Source organism: Nannospalax galili, unplaced genomic scaffold (assembly GCF_000622305.1).
Source record: "Nannospalax galili isolate Female #2095 unplaced genomic scaffold, S.galili_v1.0 scaffold585, whole genome shotgun sequence".
NCBI lineage: Eukaryota > Metazoa > Chordata > Mammalia > Rodentia > Spalacidae > Nannospalax > Nannospalax galili.
This window is the reverse complement of record NW_008354016.1, coordinates 808,162-833,258: the sequence shown is the minus strand read 5'-3', so window position 1 is coordinate 833,258 and position 25,097 is coordinate 808,162. Positions and strand designations below refer to the sequence as shown.

General features: G+C 39.2%; 1 protein-coding gene across 4 annotated transcripts in view; it reads left to right on the top strand.

Moving 5' to 3' along the window:
* Nr3c2 (nuclear receptor subfamily 3 group C member 2) overlaps positions 1-25,097 on the top strand; it is a 373,979-nt gene that overhangs the window by 174,086 nt on the left and 174,796 nt on the right. For all 4 annotated transcript variants that reach the window (XM_029555030.1, XM_029555028.1, XM_029555029.1 and 1 more), the window contains exon 3: positions 21,667-21,806. In XM_029555030.1, coding sequence (XP_029410890.1) covers positions 21,667-21,806 — 140 coding nt within the window. The remainder of the gene's footprint in view (positions 1-21,666; positions 21,807-25,097) is intronic.

The following is a 25,097-nucleotide window of genomic DNA, read 5'->3' as shown; positions in this document are numbered from 1 at the left end:
TATACCTTCATTGAATTTCTTTCTGCAACCCCTTGGTTATAGTCATTCCTTTCTTCAGCTCTTTGTATTGCTTCAAGAACTCTCTGAAGGGCTGGTTTTGTGGACATGAATTCTTTCAGCCTATTTATGTCATGGAAGATTTTTCTTTCCCCTTCAACTATAATAGACATTTTGGCTGGGTAAAGCAATCTGGGTTGGCATATGTGGTCATTTAGAACTGGGAATACTTTGGTCCAGCCTCTTCTGGTTTTCATAGTCTCAGTTAGAAGGTGGAATGCAGTATTCTTCCTATTTCACATATATGGTGCTGTTGCTGTTATTTTTTAGTCAGAGTCGCACTGTGTAGCCCAGGAATGCCTTGAACTATATGAATCCTCTTACCCTGACCTCCTCAGTGTTGGCATTGCAGGCCTGACAAATGAAGGCAGCAATGTGTGTTTTAAGATTTTTTTAAAAACCCATCTGTTTGTCACCAAAGTTTCTTAGGCATTTTCTTACAACATCAAAAGGAAAGTTTAAAGTTTATTAAGAGATAAGGAACTTGAGTGTGGTGAGTGAGAAGGACTAGACTTTATCTAAAAATATAAATTACTATGTTTATGACTATATGCTCATGTTAACCTTTCCAAGATATCATCTAGAATCAGATCAGGGTCCTCTCAAAGTTTCATGCATTGTTTGTCAAATCTGAATGCAAATGATCTTCAATTTACAAATAAGTCCTTTTGAATGTTCCCTTTAAAATATTTCCTTAAAATTTTGGTGGCTGCTGGGAAGGGGAGAGACCATCTCCTTCAAGTATGGGACTCTTGGTAAGTTAACCAGCCCATGGAATAATGTCAACTGCATTAAGGATAGGTCTTCCCACCTCAGTTAACCCAACCTAGACACTCCATCATGGATATACATGCCTACAGTGTTGCATTCTAGGTAACTCTAGATCCTGTCAAGTTGTATATTATATACATATACATATATATGTGTATATATATTATATAAATATATATGTGTATATATGTATATATATATGTGTGTATATATAGAATAGAATACATTTAATTTGGAGGCACAGATGGAGAGGGGACCTAAATATCATCGTTATATTGTATAAAAATCAACAAAAATTCAAATAAAAATTTAAATTTAAATTTAAAAATTCTTAATTGGGGGGTGCTGAGGAGATAGCACAGGGTAAAAGCACTTTCTCTGAAAGCATACAGACATGAGGCAAATCTCTGACTGTCACATAAAAAGTGGGCATGGCTACATGTTCTTGTAACCCCAGCATTAAGATTTGGAGACAGGTAGATTCTGAGAGCTGTCTGGCCACCCAGCCTAGCCAAAGTGGTGAGCTCCTGGTTCAATGAAAGACCCTGTTCCAAGGAAATAAGGCAGAGAGCAATGGAGGAGGACACCTAATATTCTGCTCTGGCCTCTGAATGTGTTCAGATACTAGTGTGTGTGCAACACACACACACACACACACACACACCATTTCTTAATGGTGTAATATTAAATATCATAGCGTTTTATCTTGGGACTCTAGAAGGATATTTCGTTTCTTCTTAGAGAATGCACCTTGACTCCCAAAAAAGTGAAAATAATTCATTCTCTGATCCATGACATGGACATCCTTACTTTAGGTTGTCCTGCAGGTGAAGAGGCCCACTCCTGGCCAAGAGTAACTTTTAGGCTTTGATGGCATGGAAAACTAGTCCTGCTGTAGCCACAAAGTGAACAAGGTTTCTGGTGTGAGTGCTGAGTTGGAGAAGGCATGATGGGAGCAGCCTAATTGAGATCTAGATAATTTTAGATTCGGGCATCATTTGTAAAACTTTTGTGGTGGTATATGCCTTATGCCTTTAATCCCCACATGTGGGAGGCAGAAGCAGGTGAGTCTCTGTGAGTTCAAGGCCAGTCTGGTCTGCATAGCAAGTTTCAGTCCAGCTGGAGCTACAGAGAGACTCTATCTCAAAAAGACCAGAAAAAAATGACACTTTTATTTCTGCTATTTGCTTCAACTTTATAATGCAAATAAAAAGCATATGTAAGCTGGGTGTGGTGGCACATGCCTTTAATCCCACCACTTGGGAGGCAGAGGCAGGCAGATCTCTGTGAGTTCAAGTCCAGCCTGGTCTACATAGTGAGTTCCAGGACAGCTGGGGCTACAGGGAGACCCTGTCTCAAAAAGACAAAAAAAAAAGCATATGTAATTTTGTTAATTTGGAAAGCTTAACATAATATTGAAAATGATATAGAATTTTATATGTCTGTGAGGGAATATGCCATGGCCACAAGGCTTTGAGGAGAGATGATTTTCTGTGCAGCAGTGATTCATGTTGTTTTATAGTCTTTGAATGTCCTCTCTGGGATTTTCTATCTTACTATTACAAAGGAATAGAATTAAACTTCTGTTAGCTGAAATTTTGTACTACAGTTTATAAGACAATTTGAACCTGTAAGATTTTATGCTGGTATGTACCAAAACCAAATAAATGATAAGTTAATACTGATCTTCAGGTTGTTGCTAAATACTTGTTTCCTCTTAAATATTTATTTCTAGAGAATGGTGCAGAAGGTCTGACTTGTGAAGATTTCACTTCTATAAAACAGTAAATGCTAAGACCCAGTGTGTCAAAGCTGTGGGCATTTCAGTAACATAGGTAAATATAAACCAGTCAGTCGGGCTCTGCAATTACTGCTTTGTATGTAGAATCCCAGTATTTAATAGGATAACATTGACAAAATAGCACCTGATACCTATGGTGTTCTCACACTGAACATGCTCCCCTTCCCCTGTGCCAGGAATATGTTTTGAAACATATTAAAGCTCTAGTGTAATATATAGGAAGGCAATTTTATTCATAACACCATGTATGTTTTGGAGTAATTGCTAGCACTCATTTTAAGGAAGAAAGGGGAATTTATGAATGTAGTGTAAATTTCTTAAACCAGATCACTGCATTTTCTTCAGAATTTTATTCACAATTGCTTGATGTCTCTTAATTCTTAGAAACACCAGATTTTTTTCCCTTGGTAGTTGTAGGATAACATATGGTGATATTAATTATATTTATTGTATTCAGATTCTCACATACTTTATATTATGAAGCTAGCTTTATCTACTTTTCAGTAAATTGAATTCCCCAAAACCCATGTTTACTTCTGTGACTTATATGTTGAAAATAAAGGCAAGCAAAACTTTTTAGCTTAATCAAGCTCTAAGGTATTTTTTTTCTTCCATGAGTACAATGGAGAGCTTTGTCTACCATAAAAAGATCATTTTCCTACCATCAATTTCTTACTGGTATTTATTAGAAATTTTTCATCAACCTACATGTGTGCTTTAAGGTCACAAGCCTTTTGCAATCTTGTCATAGCCAAATTGCTTGTGATTCTTTCATTTAGGATAGCTATAGTTATTTCAATAGTTATCTCTCCCTAGAAGATAAACTGAACACTTAGACATGTGACTCAAATTATTTCTCCCTCCAATTTACCAGTACCTTATTTTCCTGTTTCTTCCTTTAAATGTGTTCCATCTAAACATAAATTTTCTAGCTAAGCCTGCATATAATCTACCTTTCTAATATGCCAATAAATTATTTTCCATTCATGTCTTTGAATACCATCTGTTTGTAACAGCAGTTCTCATAAAACACCATATTCGGAAAGTTTCTGCTACTTCTGGCTACTGTTTTGCTAGAAGATTTATTTTTCTCCCTCTTTTATCTCACCTACATTGACTGTCTTTTCCCAATGATCCTCTTTTCTGTTCCTTTGGAGCACGGTGGCCTGCTCTTGCTGGATGTGGCAAGGCTGGAAGGCTCCTAGTGACCTTCTGCCAACCTGAGTTGACCTGTCCTTGATCTTCCCCAGCCCCGTAACAGCCTGTACTAGCTGCCTCTCTGCTCTGCAGCTCAACTCGGTGCTTACTGCCGAGTCTTGGGGGTTCTGGTGGCCTTTTTGGTTTAGAACCTTTGCTTGTTCATAGCATTGAATTTTTTGTGCCTTCGCCAGTGTGTCTCCTCGTCTCTCATTCTTCTCTGTCTGCCCACTGAAACCTTGCTGTCTGAGCCCTGTGTTCCTTCTCAAGGGTCTGTGTTTGCCTCATGGTCCTGTGGCATGCACTGCTAGGAATGTACCATACTGTGCTGTGAACATAGCCCATCACTCCTGTGGCTGGCTACTTTTTCCTTGTGTCTCTTTGAAAATTGTGTTGCCATTTTGGGTCAGTTTTAATTTTTTGAAAAGCTAAGATGCTTCCCTTATACCCGGACATTATTCTACCTTGTGTACAAAAAACATTCTACATTAAAAAAAAAATTAGTGATCATGTATTGTAATGCATAGTAAATTTTGCCTAAATGTATCCCTATGTGCAGTCCTTCTATTTGAAGGTATTTTATTTAATCACTGTCTTGAAGTCTCGTGGAGAGTATGTGTGTGTGTGTGTGTGTGTGTGTGTGTGTGTGTGTGTGTGTAGTTTCAAACACCAGAGGGAGGATATTACCATAGATTTCAAAAGTTCAATTGAAAACAGGTGTTCATGGTAAGTTTAATATAGGATATAGATACTGTCCTAAAATCAGGTTGGAATATCTAGAATACTGATTTTGTAGTATTGAAATTGAACCCAAGAGGTTTTAGAGGTCTTCCCCATCCCCACCATCCTTTGCCACCAATGTCTCATCAATATTGTGGCCAAGAGTTTGTGGCCTCTAATTTTTATTTAATTTTTAATTTATATTTATTTGTCTGTTTGTTTATTGTGCTGGGGATAGAACCCAGGACCGTGGGCTTGCAAGGCAAGTGCTGCACCTTGGAACTATACCTTTCCAACCCTTTCATAAATCTTATTGTAGGCATACTTCCACTTAATAAAATGGAAGGACAAAGGTCAATCTTATGTCTTTGGTGTCAGGTTTTCCTGGTGGCTTCAGATGACTAGCCTCTTTCTTATGGGCAGCAGCACATGACAGGAAGAAATTATGAAGCAAGAGACATCTGAAGGTCTCCATGGCTCTTGCCTTGTGCAATTAAAATCAAAGGAATGGCTTTCTCCACCTCTTAGCCTCTTTTATCACTATTTACTGGTACACTAAAATCTTTTCATTTTTTTCCCCGAAAACCCCAGTGGGACTAGTTCTGACCACTGAGCGTCAAGCGGGCTTTGACTTCTGTGCTATTGCCTTGAATTAGAAACCTTTCATCTTTTCTCAGATCAGTTCCAAATACAAAAGCCTAACTTTAATTTTAAAAACTTTTTGAAAAACATGCCTTTAATTGCTTTTAAAAGTGTTAGACAAAAGATAACTTATTTCAGTGTGCATGAACATTTTTCACATATGAATTTTCATAACCCTGGAAAATAAATTGATTGTTTAAAATACCACTGGTACTCACATTAATGCCTTTTGTCAATAGAAATACCATACCTCACTGTAAGCAAGAAAAAACTAAAATATTTCCTTAAATAAATTCCAAGGATATTTTCACACACACACACACATACACACACACACACACACAAACACACACATAGACCACAGACTTAAACAGTAAAAGTATCTAAGTACTGCAATCGCAACTCATTGCTCTTGGGAGCATTTTCTTATTCTCTGTGATTCTTATTTCATTTATAAGAAATGAAAATTTCATTGAGTGAACTGAATTTAGAACTTTTATTTTGGTTTTTCTTGCTTGGAGGAGAGGCTATTTTAGGCAGGCTTGATACACTTTTGTAAGAGGGAGGAAAGTCGTATAAAATTATTGTGATAGCTACTGTAGATACCAGTCGAGCATCCTTAATTCAAAAACCCTAAATCTGAAATGCTCCAATTCTGAAACATTTAGAGTGCCAACATAATGCCCAGAGAGGAAAATTTCACAGCATTCAACTTTGTTTCATGCACAAACTTATTTAAAATACTGTATAAAATTATAGTCAGACTGTATGTATAAAGAAATATGAAACATAAATGGGTTTCATATTTAGAATGGATCCCATATTCAACACATCTCATTTTGTATATGCAGATTTTCCAAATAAAAATCCTAAGGCCCAAACTTTTTGGTCCCTTCAGATAAGGGATATTGAACCTATATAATTTCTTTACTTTCCAGTGGAGACTTGTCTGTGTTCTCTCCTTCCCCACTGATTGCCAGCACTACTAATGGGCTTCGTATGTCAGTATTTTAATAAATTTTGTTAGCTTCTTTGCATCACAGACCAACAGCACTGCCTGATGTGTGCTGTGTGCTCAGTAACTTCGATGAACCAGTGAAGGGGGGAGAAGGCTGTTGTTTCAGCACCTGTGTACTGTCCAGAACACCCATTTATAGACTGAGAGTTGTCTGAATAGCAAGGAAGGTGAAGGAAGGAAAAAGTACATGTTAGCTAGCTCTAGAAAAGGTGTATTAGTCACTTTTCTGTTTCTGTGATAGAAACACTGACCAAAACAATTTATAAAAGGAAGAGTTTATTTGAGCTTATGGTTACAGGGGAATTACAGTCCCTCGTGGCAGGGAGGCATGGTGGCTGGAGGTGGCTAGAGCAGGAGCAGCAGAAGCTAAGCTCTCACATCATCAGGCAGGCACAGGAAGCAAGAGAGTGACTGCAGATCTGGCAAGGCTTAAGAACTCTCTAAGCCCACCCCCAGTGACGTGCTTCCTCCAGGAGTGCCACACCTTCTAAAGCCTCCCAAAACAGCGCCGTCATCTGGGGACAAAGTGTCCAAATACTTGGAGTTTATGGGGGATATTTTCATTCAAACTACCACATTCAGCTCCCTGACCCCCATAGGCTCATGACCATGTAAAATGCAAAATGCATTTAGTCCAAAAGTCCCCATAGTCATTATGAATCTCACTACTATTCCAAAGTCCACAGTCCAAAGTCTCTTCTGAGACTCAGTGAAATATCTTAACTGTTAGCCTCTATAGAATCAAAAGACAAATTACATACTGCCAACATACAATGGAACCAAATACACATTACCATTCCAAAAGGGAGGAATGGAGGCATAGTAAGGAAATACCAGACCAAAACAACACTGAAAACCAGCAGGGCAAACACCAAATCCAGTAGCTTCACATCCAACTTCTGGGACTTTACTTCCAAAGGGCTTCGATGGCTCAGCTCTCTAGCTTTGCTGCCTGCAACACACATCTCTCTCCTGTGCTGGATCCACTCCCTGTCTGCAGGTCTTCTTGGCAGATGCCTCACAGCTCTAGCGTCACGAACTTCTTGGGGTCTCCATTGCCAACCAGGCTTCACCTTCACACTTCATGCAATGGCCTATCAGGACCTTCTCTAGGCAGGGGAACTCCTGCTGCATGCTGCCTGCCCTCAGTGGCTCTCTGAAACCTCGGAGGAAGAACTGATGACCCCTTCACTCTTGCATCTTTCATGCCTCTAAAGCCAGCACCAGGTGAACGACACTGCCAAGTTTGACTGCAAGTTTGGGATGGACTCCAGCCTGCTTTATCCATTTTAGAAGCTTTTCTCTTCAGTGGCCCCTGCAGCATTTTCCTTTCACAAGTTAGAGGCTTAACTGGGTGTGGTCTTTCCCTGGAGGCACTCTCTCCATTGTTTAAGTTTGAATCTCTAGGCCCATCCTTAATCACTTTAATCTCATTAATCACTTTAATCTCCTTATCAGTGGAATCCTCTCCATCACATGCCAGGACTCCAACATTAATTTTCCTGTGCTTTTTCAATCCATCCTGTACATTCTGTATGTCTTTCTGCCCCATTGGCTCTTTTTCACTGTAAATCTGTGTGATATTCACCATTAATAGCTAGGCCACCATTTTACATTAGGCTGTCTTGAAATTTCTTCTGTCAGAGAAATTAGTCCGTGGCTTTTCAACTTAGCCTCAGGCAAGCTTTTTGGCTGTGGGCAGACTCCAGCCATACTCTCTGCCAAAATATCCCAAGTGCTGCTTAAGTCCTTGTTTCCCTCTGGAAATATATTGTTCTCAGCACTACTTTCTTCCAGGCCCCTACTAGAATGACCTGTTAAGCTCTGCTTACAGCAATCAACTGCTTTTCTAGCCCAAACTTCCAAAGTCATCCACATTTTTCCAAAACCCCACATGGTCAGGTTCTACACAGCCCACTCTCTGGTACCAATTATTGTATTAGTTACTTTTCTGTTGCTGTGATAGAAACACTGACTGAAGCAATTTACAGAAGAAAGAGTTTATTTGAGCTTACAGTTCCAGGGATATTATAATCCATCATGGCAGGGAGGCATGGCGGGCTGGAGGTGGCTGGAGAGGAAGAGTGGAAGCTAAGCTCTACATCTTTTAGCAGGCACAGGAAGCAAGAGAGTAACTGGAGATCTGGTAAGGCTTAAGAACTCTCTAAGCCCACCCCCAATGATATGCTTCCTTCAGGATAGCCACACCTTCTAAAACCTCCCAAAACAACACCATCATCTGGGGATAAAATGTCCAAATACTTGGAGCCTATGGGGGACATTTTCTTTCAAAACACCGAAAAAGGCAAACCCTGTTTACTTCTGCACTACTTACTAGAAACTATCTAAATGGTCCTTTGAATTTAATTAAATAAATGGTTACATAACTTTAATATTTGCCCCACCAGTGGGGGGGTATATAAAGATGATTAGGATGGTCTGTATGAAATATACAAAAATTTAATATTTTCTTTTAAATAACCCTATTTTAAAAGTGAAAATGTCTAGAAAACATGTAGTTAAGAAATGAATGTGTATTTTATATAGAGATGTATTGGCCCCCTTGAGCATCACTGGCCCAGTGGCTATATGTTAGAAAGTTCTAGAAGCCAAATCATAGCCTTTGTGAAACCTTGGATTCCAAGTACTTTTGCAAAGAAAAAAAAAATCAAAGAAACACCCCAAAGTTCAGTCCCTGAGAAAAACAAAGACACAAAGGAAGGATTCAGGATTTGTTTATTTTTTTTCTATTGTTACCAAGTCAGGAAACAAGCACAGTTTGATTTATTAAAATCATTTTAAGCTTAGTATTTTCAATTAGAAACAGAAATAGTGAAATTAATAAATGAAAAATAACACCTGACTAAAATGTTCAAAAGGAGCCAAAACTGATGGAGACCATGTTATGGGTGGGCCCCAGCTGTTGTCTGGGATTAGGGAATCACTTCAGTGTGGTACTCTCAAAGGCTTGGACCTCTGTACCCTTCACTTACATAATAATAAAGTATCATCTGATGAATTGGAAATGGTTTTCAGGAAGACCCTGGTTTTAATCCCCTGAGAAGGATTGTGCACCGCTGACAAAGCCAGTATTTTTGGTGATTCCTGCCAACAGAAGCCAGCTACAAGTCATCTTGCCTTAAGCAGAACAAGGGTAGCAGTGCTCCTTTTCTACCTCATTACAATACAGACTCCCATTGAGTAAACTCTTAGTGACTAGAAAAACTCATTGTAGTTTTATGGAAAGGGACATGCACTTTACCTATTCCAAGATAATGTAACAAAGGACATGATTTTTTTTCCAGTTGATTCCTTATAAATTTATTGGAACATTATTTCAGAGTATTAAACTGGCACGAAAGGCTTTCTGTTACTTCACAATTTTCCATTTAGTCATAAGAAAGTAAAGGATTGCCTGATAAGCTATCTTTCAAAATTTTCCCTGTTAACTAATACCTCATTCTTTATTTAGAGACTGCAATGTTGAAGAATGAACCCACAAATATAGGCATCCTTAGGGATTTTTAATTTCATATTAATATGCTATTTTCATATTTTGAGGAGTGGTAATACTACTCAAAATTGTGAATAAAATACATTTGAAGTCCATATGCCATCATGTCAACAAAAGTGCTGTGACACTGTCATGAAGAATGTCATAGGTTCTAGAATGAGCTTGTCTCAGCTCTATTACATTGTAGATTCCTTAAAAAAAAAAAAGGAATATCCCTTTATTTGTGTGGGAAAGCTGAATATAAGGGAGGTATAAAAGAGGGTGCATTTGACAGAAAAGGCCATGAGGCCACACTCTGAGGCACACTTGCTAGAGCAGCAGTGGACCTGAGCTGGCCAATCGCAGGGCAGTACCAGCTACAATGAAAATGATGGATTCTAGGACTCAAGAAAAAACTATCTGAAACTTTGACTTATTAATTAAATGTATAGGATGAAGAAGAGGTATTGTATTTCTCACAAAGGCCACAGTGAAGCATGTTTTACATCAATATTTTTAAAAATGTAGTAGGAAAAAGCACACAGGAATCATATCAATTAATTTCCAAATAACCCAAGTTCAAGAACCATGAGATATAACCCATCACTCCTCCTGTACCTTCCTTTAAGACTTCTTACATTGAGGGACTAGAGAGATGATTCAGCAGTTAATAGCACTGGTTGCTCTTGCAGAGGACCCACGTTGAATTCCCAGCACCTACATGGAGGCTAACAACCATCTGTAACTCCAGTTCCAGGGGAATCCAATGCATGCTTCTGACCTCCATGAGCATTGCATGACACAAGTTTACTTACATACATGCAGGAGATATACTCATACACATAAAATAAAAATAATAAATAAAATATTTTTAAAAGACTGCTTTGTACCAGAAGGACAGTTAATATCTGGGGAGAAGAGCATGAACACACACACACACACACACACACACACACACACACACACAGAGTACACACACTAAATTTTCCCGTATTCCTTCCTTTCTCCCTAACTTTCAAACTTATTTACTTCCTAACTTCCTTCCTTCCTAAATTCCTCCCTAGTTTCCTAACTTCCTTCCTCCTCTCTCCTCTCACCAGTCTTCTGTCTTACTGTCTTTTTGTATTTTTAGACAGGGTCTCATGTATACCAGGCTAACCTCAAACTCACTATGTAGTTATGTAACAAGAGATTGGCCTTGATCTCTGATCCTCCTTGTATTTTTCTTCCGTAATTTTGTTCCTTGGGTTTCTTTCCTTGCCTAATCAGAAATGTGGATTTTTCTGTACATTTATTTCTTGAACCTTCTCTCCCCTTTGTGACAGTTAATTTGAACTGTCAGCTTGACACAATCTAGAATCACCAGAGGCAAGGGCCTCTGATAATATCTGTGGGAGATTATCTTGATTATATTAAGTGAGATGGAAGACCCACCACAAATGAGAGAGGCATCATTTCATGGGCTGGGCCCTGGACTGAATGGAAAGAAGAGAGTGATCCGCACAGTAGCATGCATGCATTAATTCTCTCTGCTCTTGACTGTGAATATAACATGACTAGGGACTTCAAGTTCCTGCCACTTTGACTTCACAGCAGGGATGGACTGTAATCTGGAATTGTGAGCTAAATAAGCCTTTTCTCCCATAGTTGCTTTTGTAATAGTATTTTTTCACAGCAACAAGAAAGGAAATTAAGACACTCTTATTTGGATTTTCCTTAGGTAGGCTCAGTTATTGCTCTATGGGTCAAGTCCAGAGTCCTCACTGTTTATGGATGAACTGTGTTTGCTGTTACATTTTAGCACTTATAGAACATGTTTTTCATGCTCTGTGCAGGAGTCCTCAGTCTTTGTTAGTTCATCAAGCCTTTCTGCTTCCATTTCATGTACTCTACATACTAAAGATTATTATCAGTCCCTGCACGTGTGTCCTGTAACATGTACATGTTGCAGCGTGTTTCTTCAGTTCCTATGCTGCATTTTCAGTTGCCCAATTTTCAACTGCTTGATCGTGAAGGCTTCTTCCTAGAGTGACATAAAATTCCCTGAGTTTTGGACCCAGTGCCTTGTTTTTTGTCGTTATCTATCAATTAATTGACTTTATTTATCTTGCAAAGTATTTACATTCTTGAGTTTTCCATTATCAGGTGACTTCAGCTATAATTCATGCAGTTCAAATTCTAAGCTTGGCCTTCATTCTTCACTTCCTGTCTACAGTACATTATAAATTACACCTTAGGGTGAATCTCCAGTTGTAAGGAATTATCTCCCAAACATTAATGACTCATTTATCACCAAAGTTAATACCACTACAAAAACACTCCCAAATATTCTCCCTAAATAATGGGAAAATGAGAATGAATTTCTTCAGTTTAAATATTATGACTTAAAATATAAGCTTTTCAAAACAAAAGGAAATAGCAAAGTTTTTTTAAATTTATTTTATGTGTGGGTGAAAATAAAGACTTCAGTACTGGTTGTTAAAAGCTGATTAAGCTTATGAAATGCGTTTTTTAAGATATTGGGTTTAAACCTTCTGTTTCTTAGATTTAGTGTTCTTTGCTTTACATGAAAGTATATGTTTGGAATTTCAAGTCATTATTTATTCTGATGATCTACTGGCTGTTCCCAGCTCACAACTTACAGACATCAAAGGAGTCAGAATTGCTATAAAATATGCTTAAATTCATAAATACAGAAACATTGTTTACAAGGTGAATAAACAATATGGTTATTGGTGTCATCAATAAAACTTTTCTTTTTGTGAGCACCAATGTTGTACATATTTACTCAAAGCCAGCACAGGAAACTATAATGCCAAAGGTTAAAATGCCTGTAATTCTACTACTGTGACAGATACCATTTAGAATTATAGAGCCAACCTTGGTATGGTAGTGCATGCCTATAATCCCAGCATTCTGGAGGCAGAGGCAGTAGACTAGGTTTATGTAGACTGGGTTTGCCTGCAAATTTCAGGCAAACCTAGTCTACATAAGGAATTGCAGGCCAGTCAGAGCTACATGGTAAGACTTTGTCTCAAAAAATTATAGTTCCAACAATAATATGTATTAATCACAGCTAGAACTTAACTAACACTAAATATATGTCAGATACTGTTCTGTGTTCCTAAATATATTGAATAATTTAAAGTGCAGCAGATCCATAAAGTCAGGTTTTTGTTTCTGCTTTAGATTTTCTAGTTTTCTACTTTATAGGAAACTCTGGCACAGAATGGCAAAAAAAAAAAAAACCTGGCTTAAATTGTTCCCAGTTTTTCATATTGATGAACTATCATTTAACGTGACTGCCATTATATACCTATAGTATAGTACTCATACCTGTAGTATGAGTATATTCCATCTTGTAATACTGCTCAACAACTGTCAAGTCCACACAAGCTCTCCCAATTTCCAGTCCACTGAGAGCTCACTTATGTTAGTGCACCACCACCCAGTTCTGTGATTCTTGCTGCAACCATCTGCTTACAGACAGACAGACAGTAAAACCTCTGAAGCAGTCATTTCTTCTGTCTGTCTGTACTTTAATCCTACTCTAAGCTGTACAGCTCCCTCCCTCCATAACTGCAGAAGCCTCTGTGTCTAGTCTCTCCACTCCCAAGGTCACTTGGTCCTACATTCCATTCTCTGAGTTATAGTCAGAGTAAGAATTGTAAATGGTAACTAGATCATGTTACCCTTCCCAGAAAACCCTCCAGCATTCATATCAATCTTAGAGTAGGGTGCTCTTAGATGGCTCTTGGAGTGGGGTGCAACTTTTTCATCATAGCCATCAGACACATGTGGCCTAATCCTGACTTTTGAAACCTCACCTCCTACCTCCTCTCCTCTCCCCTTCCTCCATGTCAGACTGTGTTTCAACCTGTCTCTGGAAGAATATTCCATTTACTCCAGTTCCAGAACTTTTGTGCTGGCCCTTCTCTTTTGGCATCTACATGTGGCTGACTACTATGTCATATATACCTCCCCAAGGAGGCCTTAAGGCCATCTTAACTAAATATAATCTGTCCCTCCAATCCCACCCCATCTCAATCTCTGTCACTTTCTTCTCCACACTTATCACTATCTGTTATTATTTCTATATGTCCTTTTCTTCTTCACTGCACTTGAGACTCTATGAGAACATGAACTTTCTTTATTTGTTTTGTTTTTGTTCTTGTTTGTTACACACACACTACCCCCACCCAATTTAATGTACTCTTTTATTTATATAACATGACCTATAGAGTCTGATTTGTGTCCCTAAATGTCCTTAGTATGGGTCTATCCACTGAGCCCACCAAGAGTTCCATTCCTATAAAACACTGTCTTTTTAAGTACCTGGCAGGAAGGGCTATGGTAGACTTTTAAGTAAATAGCTTAATTCATGACTGATTTTCACATACCACCATGCTCAGATCAGGTTGCAAGGATGTTACTGAAGTATTCTTTGATGTAAGCCTCTACAGTCTCATCCCATTCATGATCACTGAATGAGGTGAAATATTTATACATGGATAAACACTTTAGTAGATTGTGGGTAGTGGTGGTAGAGGCTTGTATCTGATTATCTAATTAGACAAAATATAGGTTGCTTAATCTGAAATGAGTGAGTTGAAGAAATAACACAGTATTTTTGTTGTATGGTTTTGTTTTGATTGCTTATTTTGCTGAGACATGGTCTTTCTATTCATTACTGGTTGTCCTGGAACTTACCATGTAGCCCAAGCTGGCCTCTTAAGACAAATCAATCCTCCTGCCTCAGCCTTGCAAATGCTACCACACTGAGAGGAGACAGTATTTATCTATGAAGAATATCTGGTCACTGAAAGTAGGTCAGTCACTACTGCTTTGTTAGGTAATTACCATGAAGATGGGAGAAATCATTTTACATACATGTGGTCATTTCTGGCATGACATGGTGAGACAGCATTTTACATACATGTGGTCATTTCTGGGATGACGTGGTGGCTTCTAGATTCTCAGTGAGCCAGGAAAAGTTATTTTTTTTCCTTGCTCAACTTATATTGTTTCTTGGTAAGTCCCCAGTCCTATTTCGGATGATTGACTAGCCTAACCCCTCTCATCTGTCACCAAAATCGGCTTGAACCTCTAGTTAATGTTTCTAGTCTCTTTAATGAGTCATTTGCAGTTGAAAATGTTGCACTTTGTGTTTTCCGAAGAGAGACCCTATATTTATAAATGAAAATGAAATGCTCACTCACTTCTACTTTATATTTTAACATTTGTATAAAATCCCCAAAACTAACTTTATTTGTTAACACTGAACTTCTTTCTGTGAATAATATTTCATTGATTACCAAGGCCAAAGTGACCAGTTTGAGTAGTTTTTCTAGCTCATCAACATTAAAATGGGAAATACATTTATACAGAATTTTAAACCAACTTTGGCATAAGTGTCATTCTATAGATGGAGGGAAAGATTTTTTTAATATTTTATTTATTATTTGTGTGTGTGTGTGTGTCTGTGTGTGTGTGTGTCTGTGTGTGTGTATGCGTGTATTGCCTGCATGTAGGTAAGCACACCTGTGTTGTGCAGTGCCTGGGGAGGACAGAAGAGGCTGTTGAATGCCCTGGAACTGGAGTTACAGACAGTTGTTAGCTGCCATGTGGGTGCTGGGATTGGAACCTGGGTCTTCTGCAAGAACAGTCAGTGTTCTTAACTGCTGAGCCATCTCTCCAACCCCACTGGAGGGAAAGATTTTTTAAAATACTTTATTTATTTTTTTATGTATATGTGTGTATTGCCTGCATGTAGGTAAGTGCACCCATGTCGTGCAATGCCCACGGACAACAGAAGAAGGCTGTTGGATCCCCTGGAACTGGAGTTATGGACAGTTGTTAGCTGCCATGTAGGTGCTGGGATTCAAACCTGGGTCTTCTGCAAGAACAGCCAGTGTTCTTAACCGCTGAGCCATCTCTCCAGCCCCAGAGGAAGGAAAGATTTTTAAGTGCATTTAGATAGCTGATCAAGAAAGAATAATATTTTTTTACATTTTTATGGTTAATCAAGATCAAATAGTGGTTATTTACTGTGGATCCTGCTATATAGTGTCTTCTGGACATAGCAGGGAAACTGTACCCATGAAACCTCAACACTATGGGTACCTAAACAAGACCTGAATAATGACAATACCAGCTGACATGTGAAAGTGGATGGGGGAAATTTCATAAGGTCCCACCTCTAAATGAAGAGCTACAGGAAATCAGTGGTTGCTGAGGGAGGGAGAATCAGTTTTCTCTAGTGACAGTATCTTTGATAGGTGATCCAATTCCATGTACATGTGAACACCATTAAATGGACTCAGTAGAGTCCGTTGTGTATCCATATGTATATACACATACAAGCACATTTGTATATGTATGTTATATTTGTAACAGTAAGAATTAAATAGGAGATCACAAAATAGAGAAGTGGGAAGGGACCTGGAAAGTTGGGCAGGGAGAGGGAAGGGTGGAAATTATGTAAATACAGTACTCGTATACAAAATTCTCAAAGATAAAAAATAATAAATCTATGTATTCATTATACTTTGGGTAAAACTCAGTTTGACTTAAACCCGATCATGATAATGATACCTTTTGCATCTACCTATATCTTAAAAGGCTGTTTGAACAGGATCCCAGAGAACCTGAGTTCCAACTCTGTGTTTTTTGATGAAAATTATGACCCAAAGAAGACAGGTGGTTTTGCTAAGGTGTCCAGCAACTGCTGAGCATGGACTAGAACCTGGGCTGCTTCGCCTTTCCTTCTTTCCTTTCCCTCTCTAGCCTCTGTACATTTGTTTCTATAGCCTTGACATCACATCCGTGTTCACAGGTGTGATGTATCACCTGTTACTAAGCAGGTGTCACATGTATCACCTCTTACTAAGCAGGTGATACTCTAAAGGTGAATTATGGTGTGTAAATCACAAGCTATGTACTTTGATAGGTTATATATACTTTGATAACATACTCAGTGTGGAAGAAATAAGTTCAAGATCTGACCATTTCCCTTTCTTCCCTCCTTCCACCTCATAAATGCATAAATATATTGTTAAAACTGATGTATTTCGCCTTCTAACCAAAGTTATATGACAAAGAATAGTGACTAGAATTTTTTAAACCCATCCACACTTTGTAGCCTGTTTCTTGGGTTAATAATGAATGTCTGAGAAAGATGGTTAACCTTTGAGAATAGTCTGTGTCCTTGAACCTAGGTTGCTGTCTTGTTTTGTTTTGTTTTCCATGCCTGCGTGTGATCTCTTTCATTTTTGCTTTCACTCTCATGCTCTCTCTCTCTCCAAAGCTAAATGAAACAAGTGGGAATTGAACCTATAACCTTGGCCTCGTTAATTTACCTTCTGTAAAATTGCCCTCTGTGAATTTATGTTCTACTATAATGAGATTATGACTGTGATTTCATTCATCCAGTAAACATTGCCAACCCAATTTACGCTCCAATGGGAATAAAAGGGGAAGAGGGACAGACTCTCAGCCTGGGTCCTTTCCTGATGAGTATCTTCCAGAACATCAAAATGTAGAAAGGAGGGTAAATATAGTTCTGAACCTGCTCACACAAAGTAGAAGAAGAGAGGCTATAGAAAGGAATGAAGAACACGATAGAACAGGCAGACAGATGGGACTGGTCACAGAGATTCAGAAAGTCACAAGAGAGCTGTTTGAAGCCAAGATAGTGCATGAGACCATAAAAGGGATAGAGTACAGAAATGAGAGAATTTTTAGGATGGCCAGGGGGCTGGAGAGATGGATTAGCAGTTAAGAGCACTGACTGCTCTTGCAGAGGACCTGGGTTCGATTCCCAGCACCCACATGGTGGCTACGAACTGTCCTTAACTACAGTTCCAGGGGAATCTGAAGCTCTCTTCTGACCTCCTTAGCATAGCATGGCATGGGTGCACTCACATACATGCAGGCAATATACTCATACACATAAAATAAAAATAATAAAGAAAATTTTTAAAAAATAAAGGATGGCCAGAGGTAGAGTTGTGAAGTTAGTGGTCAAGTAGATGATATGAGAAAGAGCCCACTAAACAAGTGTGTTGTAAAGATGAGAAGGCTTAGCACACTGGTAGAGAAACTATAAGGACTATAGAGGCAGCTGCAGTTCTGTCACTGAAAGATGTCAGCGATCACAAGAGAAGGAAAATAGGTTGGCTTTGATTTTTGAATGCAGCAAATTTGCTGTTTTAATCTGCTTATTACAATGGATTGGTTTATACTAGGCTTGCTCTTTGACATCTCAGTTTGACTTGGCTGTGTCATGTTGCTTCCTTCAGGTAGAAATCACCTTCCCTTGAATAAAAGCTATAGCAGGCTGTCAGAATTGACGGCTGGGTGGGTTTCATGGTAGCTCTTGCAAGGATTTCAACTGATGTCTCCTTAATCAGTGTTGGTTGGGTGCTGCCTACGTCAGCTTTCTATTGCTGTGACAAAATATCAAGTTGATAAAAGAAGGAAATGGCAAATTTTAGGCCTGTATTGGAGACATTTCAGTTCATGTTTATTAGGTCATGCTATTTTGGGCCTGTGATGACATAGCCCATCATGTAAGACAGCACGGTGGAGCTTCTTGCTCACCTCTTGGTAGCCTGGAAGCAGAGACATGGAGGGAGAACAAAAATCAACACTTCAGTAGCCCCTGCAAGGGCACCCCCAGCAACCTAACTTACTCCCACTAAGCCCCACCTCTTAAAGGTTTTACTACCTACCAAAAGAGTTCCATAAGCTGAGGACCTAGCTTTTGACAAATGGGCCTTTGGGGACCATTTACTATTCCAAGTATAGCACGGATCACTGTGATTCAGGTTCTGTTCCCTGTGCTGGGACAGACAAGAACAGAGAATCTTGGCTCATACTGAGCTTACTTTCTTATGTTGATGATACAGATATTAATGAGATTATAGAAAACAGGTAACAAACAGCACAGACGGTTTTTATATATCTAACTGAAGAGGGGTGAGCAAAAGTCTCCAAGGTTGTACCGTACTGGTATGTTTGAACGCTAGTAAGGAGCTCAGTGCTGCTCAAATGGAGGAGAAATACAAGAAGAAGGGAAGACTGTGGCCCTGCAGTCATGTGGCTGAGTCCAAGTGTGTGGGGGAGTCTTGGATGGTTTTGAGCTAAAGCATAAATGAGTTAGTAGTGTTCTGACTTGAGAGGAGAGAGGAGAGAAGAAAAACAGAAAGGCACACTAGATGACTCAAGCCACAGAAACTCACTCCCCCAAAATTTGGGTGCTAGAAGTCCAGGGTCAAGATCAGGGTTTGTTGCTTCTCTGACCCTGAAGGAGAATCTGTTCTGTACTCTCCTTACTTCTGCTGACTTGCTGGCAATTTGGGATATTCTTTGGCTTCTAAATACATACCCCAATTTCTCTCTTATCTGAAGATGGTATTCTCCCTGTGTGGGTATGTGTGCCATAACTTCCCTTTTTGAAAAAGACACCAGTCATAGATTAGGGGCTCACCTAACTCCAGTATGTCCTCATCACAATTAATAAACATATAGCAACCCCATCCCCAATGAAGGTCATATGCTGAAGGAATTAAATCTAGGACTTCGACGTGTGAATTTGGGGAACATAATTCAACCGTACCTGTTGCCATTAACAGATGGGGAAGAATGTGAGATGAGCAGGCCAGGAAGTAGCAAAAAACCAGCAGAGTCTGTGGCGTAGACACCTAGGAGGTGCCAGGTGGGCCGTTTGATAAATTTTCTGAAGTTCTAAAGCTGAGTATTGCAAGTTCTCAGACATGGTGATAGTCAAAGCCAAGGGATTAGATGAGATTACACCAAAAGGAAGTTTGGCCAGAATAGAGTTCTGAAGACTGGCACTAAGAGACCAGTTAAAGATCAAGACCCACAAGAATGTTTGATAAAATCCTGCATACAGACTCAGTGGTAGTGCACTTGCCTTACATGCACAAGGCCCCGGGTTTGGTCCCCAGCACCACAAAACCAAACCAAACCAAACCCCACATGTGCTTTTCATTGTGAAAAAGCAATTACATTTAATGATGATTTTACATTGTATTCTAAATATTTATAGTCACAGCTTTTCTTTGAAGTGCCTTCCAGTGAGTCACCCCAAACATGGATTGGGTTTTCCCAGCCTAGTGCTGAAATGGAATGTTTTGAATGCCATAAAGAAGTCAAAAGACACTAATAAGAGTAATAAAGAGCACTTTTCTCAGAAGGAGAAATAGCTTTGGAGAACGCAGATTCAGTCCTTGATTTAAGAAGTCATTTTCTAGCAAGCTAGTCATGCTGCAGTGGATGGAATGGCTGGATGGTTTGTTCCTTCAGCTATTTTTTGATGAGAGGGCTATTTATACATTTTAAAGTGTTTTTAAACAAATATATATTAGCGTGATTTTATCAGGTTTAGCTAATTAGAAAAACAGACTAGGAGCTGGAGAGATGGTTCAGTGGTTAAGAACACTGGCTGTTCTTGCAGAAGACCTGGGTTCGAATCCCAGCACCCACATGGCAGCTAACAACTGTCCATAACTCCAGTTCCAGGGGATCCAACAGCCTCTTCTGTCCTCCATGGGCATTGCATGACATGGGTGCACTTATCTGCATGCAGGCAATACACACATACACATAAAATAAAAATAACAAATGGAAAGAAAGGAAAAGAAAAGAAAAACAGAATCATCGCCATTGTGTTTTTGCTTTGAGTCTTTTTTTTTCCATATATACTGTTTTACACCAAGGCAGAAGCATGTACGGTAGGGTGACAGTTGTGATGTGTGACATCTCTACCCAAAGTCCTCTGAACATGTCTGGTTTCCTTTCTCCTCTTCCTTTCCCCTCTTTATTCTATTTCAAAATTCATCTCAGCTGTCACATTTGAGCAAGTTTTTCCGGACTTCCACATTCTCATCTTTCCCATAATGGAGGGCTGAACCCACAGTGTGCCTTCATCTACCCCTGCAGAACAGCACAAACCATGATCATGAATGCCCCACAGTGTGCCTTCATCTACCCCTGCAGAACAGCACAAACCATGATCATGAATGCCCCACTAACCTTGGGGCAGGGACGAGGCTTAGGTTTATATGTTTCCTCAGTATGTTGTTGGCGGATATTCAGTAGATACGCGCATTCATATAGATTCTTAAAGAGCTACTTTTATCTCTTTAAAAAAACCCTGTTGTGACATGTGTAAACTCAACATAATTGATTTTGCTTACTAATTTGAGGGGATACCATAGTAGTAAAACCAAATGCCCCAGATGTGGTAAATATTTCATGTGTCTTTCAAGGTAAGAAATTGAAGGGCTGGTATTTGGCTTTGATTTTGTATTCTCAAAACTAGACAGGGGAGGGATTGTGTTCACATGTGATTTTATCCCCTCAATACTTAATGCTCTCAGTATTAAGAATAGGCTTTTCTGTGCACTGTTCTTTTTAACATATGTGTATGCATGCTGAAACACATGTGTGTTCAAATGTGAATATGTGTGCATATGTGTGTGGAGACCAGAGGTTGATGTCAGTTGTCTTCCTAAATTTCTATGTCAAGGCAGAGTTTTTTCCTAAACCTGGAGCTCTCTCTTTTTTAACTGGTCTGGGTAGCCAGCTTGCTCTTGGGGGTCTACTTTCTCTGCCTTTGGAATGCTGGGATTACAGGCAACCACCAGGCTTACCCTGTATTTATATGAGTTTTGGGGATCTGAACCCAAGTCTTGATGCTTTAGAGGCAAGTATGTCATCCACTGAGCCAACTTTCTGGATTGTATGCCCTCCATTCTTGGTGTGATCACGTCCCTGACAGATATGGCTTTACCTTGATTTTTCTGTGTCCTACAACATGTGTTCACAGTGAACTGAATTCATCCATGGGGCCGGGATTGTCCCAGATTTCGAGCTCAGCCAAACTGGATGTTACATGTGCCACTGCAGGGAAGTTATTTAAATTTTAATTTCTTTTCCCAGCTCTTCTTTACGAAGTGTTTCTACTGGATCCTCAAGACCTTCCAAAATTTGCTTGGTGTGTGGGGACGAGGCTTCGGGATGTCACTATGGGGTAGTGACCTGCGGAAGCTGCAAAGTCTTCTTCAAAAGAGCCGTGGAAGGTAAATGTCCATGTGGGCACTCCTTTTACACACTCTTCCCCATGTGCCCTTGCTTACACAGCATTGCAGTGTTACTGGGAAATTCTTCAAAATTGCATTTGATGTAATCTGTCAGTAATGAATAGTAATGATGCCTTATCTTAAAAACTACCTGGAGATTTTTCCATTGAGCAACATATAATGGGCACCATTGGATTGCAAGCAGAGCTCAGTCTAAAAGACTTTCTGTTGTTTTGCTTGTCTCAGTTTAGTTTTCTATGCGACTCGAAGAAAGAATTCTGTGTCACTGTAAATTTAATTCACATGTCCTAGAATAAGATTTTTCAGTAGACACACAGAATTCATCACCTCTGCCTCCTCAGTATTTCTGTATAAACATGTGCGTGTGCAAGTTAAAACATTAATATTGAAGCCCTATGATTTAAGTTGTAGTCCAACCAGAATAATTTTGTCAACCAACTATTCAGCCTCCAAACCCACCCTTATTCCTACTGAAGGTTTCCAAGTGAATACGAAGTAAATACATTAAATGAAAAGTTTGAATGAGGTCTGCCATGTATATTTAAACTAGCTTGGCTTCTGTCCAAATAAACTGTACTTCTGAAGTAGAAATGATGGTTTATCCCTTCCCCTCCCCTCACTTGCAAGGCAATAAATTAACATCAGACTTAGGCCAGATGGTTTTATTAATGCTGAAAACTGAATGAGGAGAGTTTTCACTCTTACTAGAAGAATTATTTTCTCATTGGCATTTATATTCTCTAAGGAACTGCACATGAAGACCTTGTAAGGTTTAAAATTTCTCAGGGAAATTTACTGAGAGCTGAGTTGGTACCTCAGTGACTTGAAAAAAGCAACATACACATTTCACCTTTGTTTTACAGAGACCATCCTTAGTTTTGCAATGCAGAATTACTTTACTCCTAGGGGTTGATTTTACATTATTCGGTTGACATTATTGTTATCATTATTGTTGTTGTTGTGGTATTGAACTAAGGGCCTCGTGCATGTAAGCACACATTCTACTCTGAGCTGTACCCCCATGCTAATTTACACTATTAATTACTTGATAATCCCTAAGTGTAACATTGAATTAATAATAGGAGTTGAGTCTTTCTTAGGGTATGGATTCTTGTAGAAAATGATAGAAAATTCATCACAAGTTGACTGAAGCCACATGGAACTTGGTCAGCCCCCATGCTAGAAACCTAGTACAGGCTTGTTTGCACTAAGCCGTGGTTTTCAACCAGGCTATTAGAACTCCCTGAGCCACTTAGCTTTGTTGTCTTAAGAAGTAGAGACAGTGGTCTCAGGCCTCCATGTAAAGCAGGTGATTTGTTCCTGGTAGGTCTTTTAAAGTTCCCCATGGAGCCTCAGATTACACATGGCTCAACTTGCCTCTCCAGTCACTGTAGGAAATGCAGAGATGGGATGGGTTGGTTCTAGCTGGAGCCAGACAACCTGAACCTCTGGACTCAGAGTGGGAAAGGCCTCGCCCTGAGGAAGGTCAGGGAGAGTTACCAGAAGTTGATTTTCAGAAAGTGGAAAAAAAAAGGAATTTACATACTAATATCAATCTATTTTTCTTGCCCTAACTACATGATAGGCTCAGTACAAGATAAAAAGGTAAATTGACTTCTGGCATTTTCCTTATGATCCTTGGCACCTTCTACCCTAAGACCTTCCCTTTCTAGACTTACTAATTAGTAAAGTAAGTAACTGATATGTAAAAAAATTTAAAAAGAGCAGGATGGAGTGGCAGTGGAGACCATTACCAGTGGCCTCTACCCATGGACCAGCTCCATGCCAGAACCCACCACTGGGTTATTATCAGAATCTGCTTTTTCTCTATTCAAAAAGTAAGTGCTTATAAAGTGTTGCTTAGTTTGTGTTAAATGGCTTCTGTAGAAGTCCATGAAGTATTTTTTTCATTAGGGTGTTAATAAATTTGGAAAGATTTCTAAATATTAGTATATCTTTTCCTTCATTGGAAAGTTGATCAGTTAATATGATAATGAAGTTTGTTAAGTGCCTTTTAAAGACTTGATGTGACGGGCTTCGGTATGGTGTGTTGATTAGAGGGGAGGGGAAAGAGAAAGAGAGAGAGAGAGAGAGAGAGAGAGAGAGAGAGAGAGAGAGAGAACAAGAAAAAATCTGGAAGAATTAAGACTATCTTTGTACCAGATTTCTGCATAAACAATGTAAAACTTTCAATAAAGTTTTTGTAATCTGAAACACTCATTTCACAGTGTTTGAGATAAAGGCATTGAGGATCAAACCCAGCCAAGAAATCTATTCCAAATCATAAGGCCCAAACTTCAACCTGTACTAAGACTTATCTCCCCAAACCTAGACCCTACCCAGCTCTGAAGATTTGTTTTCCATTTTCCTGTATCAGTTTTGAGTTCATGAAAACTCTAGCCTCTCTATTAGTCTATCCATGCCCACTGGGTCATAGCAAAGAGGTGATTGAAGCATCAAGGAGACATTGCTTGGTACCCTTAGTATGTCCAGTGTGATTGTGTATAATGTAACATGCATAATTAGCTTGCATATTTCAATGTTTTCTAAGCTTCTTTACTGACGCCTTGTTATCTTGAATCTCCTTCTTAACTTCAGTAGCAGAGAATTCAAGGCAGCAATGGATAGAAGAAGATGTGAAGCAGCTAAAGCTAAAAGGGGCTCACAGCACCAGTGAACAACTAGGCGACATCATCTCAAAGTAGACAGGAGGATAAAGCATAGTCTGAGCTGCAGCTTACAGCCTCATTCCCTGAGTATAACACTCTGTTACTGCGTATCTGTGGCTGTGTGGGGGCTTCAGTTGGTGGGGGGGCATGCTACTGTGTTTTCCTTTTTTCTTTTGACACAGGTCTCATGTGTCCCAGGCTAGCCTTAACCTCCCTATGTAGCTGAGGATAACCGTGAATATCCCCAGCCTCCACCTCCTAGTGCTGGAATTATAGGTCTGTGCCACCATGCCTGGTTCATGCACTGCTGGGGATCAAACCCAGGGCTTCATGCATGGTAGGCAAGCAGTCTGCCAACTTTACCAAATCTCCAGACCATCCATCATTTTTTAAAATGTAAATTATGTTCTTTGTGTTCTGTTTAATAGGATATATATGTGTGTATCTTTTTTCTTCTTAAATGTTTACTATATAGCTATTTAGAATTCTTCCAGAATACCTTATTTGCCAGTAATTTCAGTTAATAACTGTAGTACTGTTATTTTCAAATGGAAATTTATAACTTTAATCTTAATCTTAAAATTTGAACCACTTATTGCCT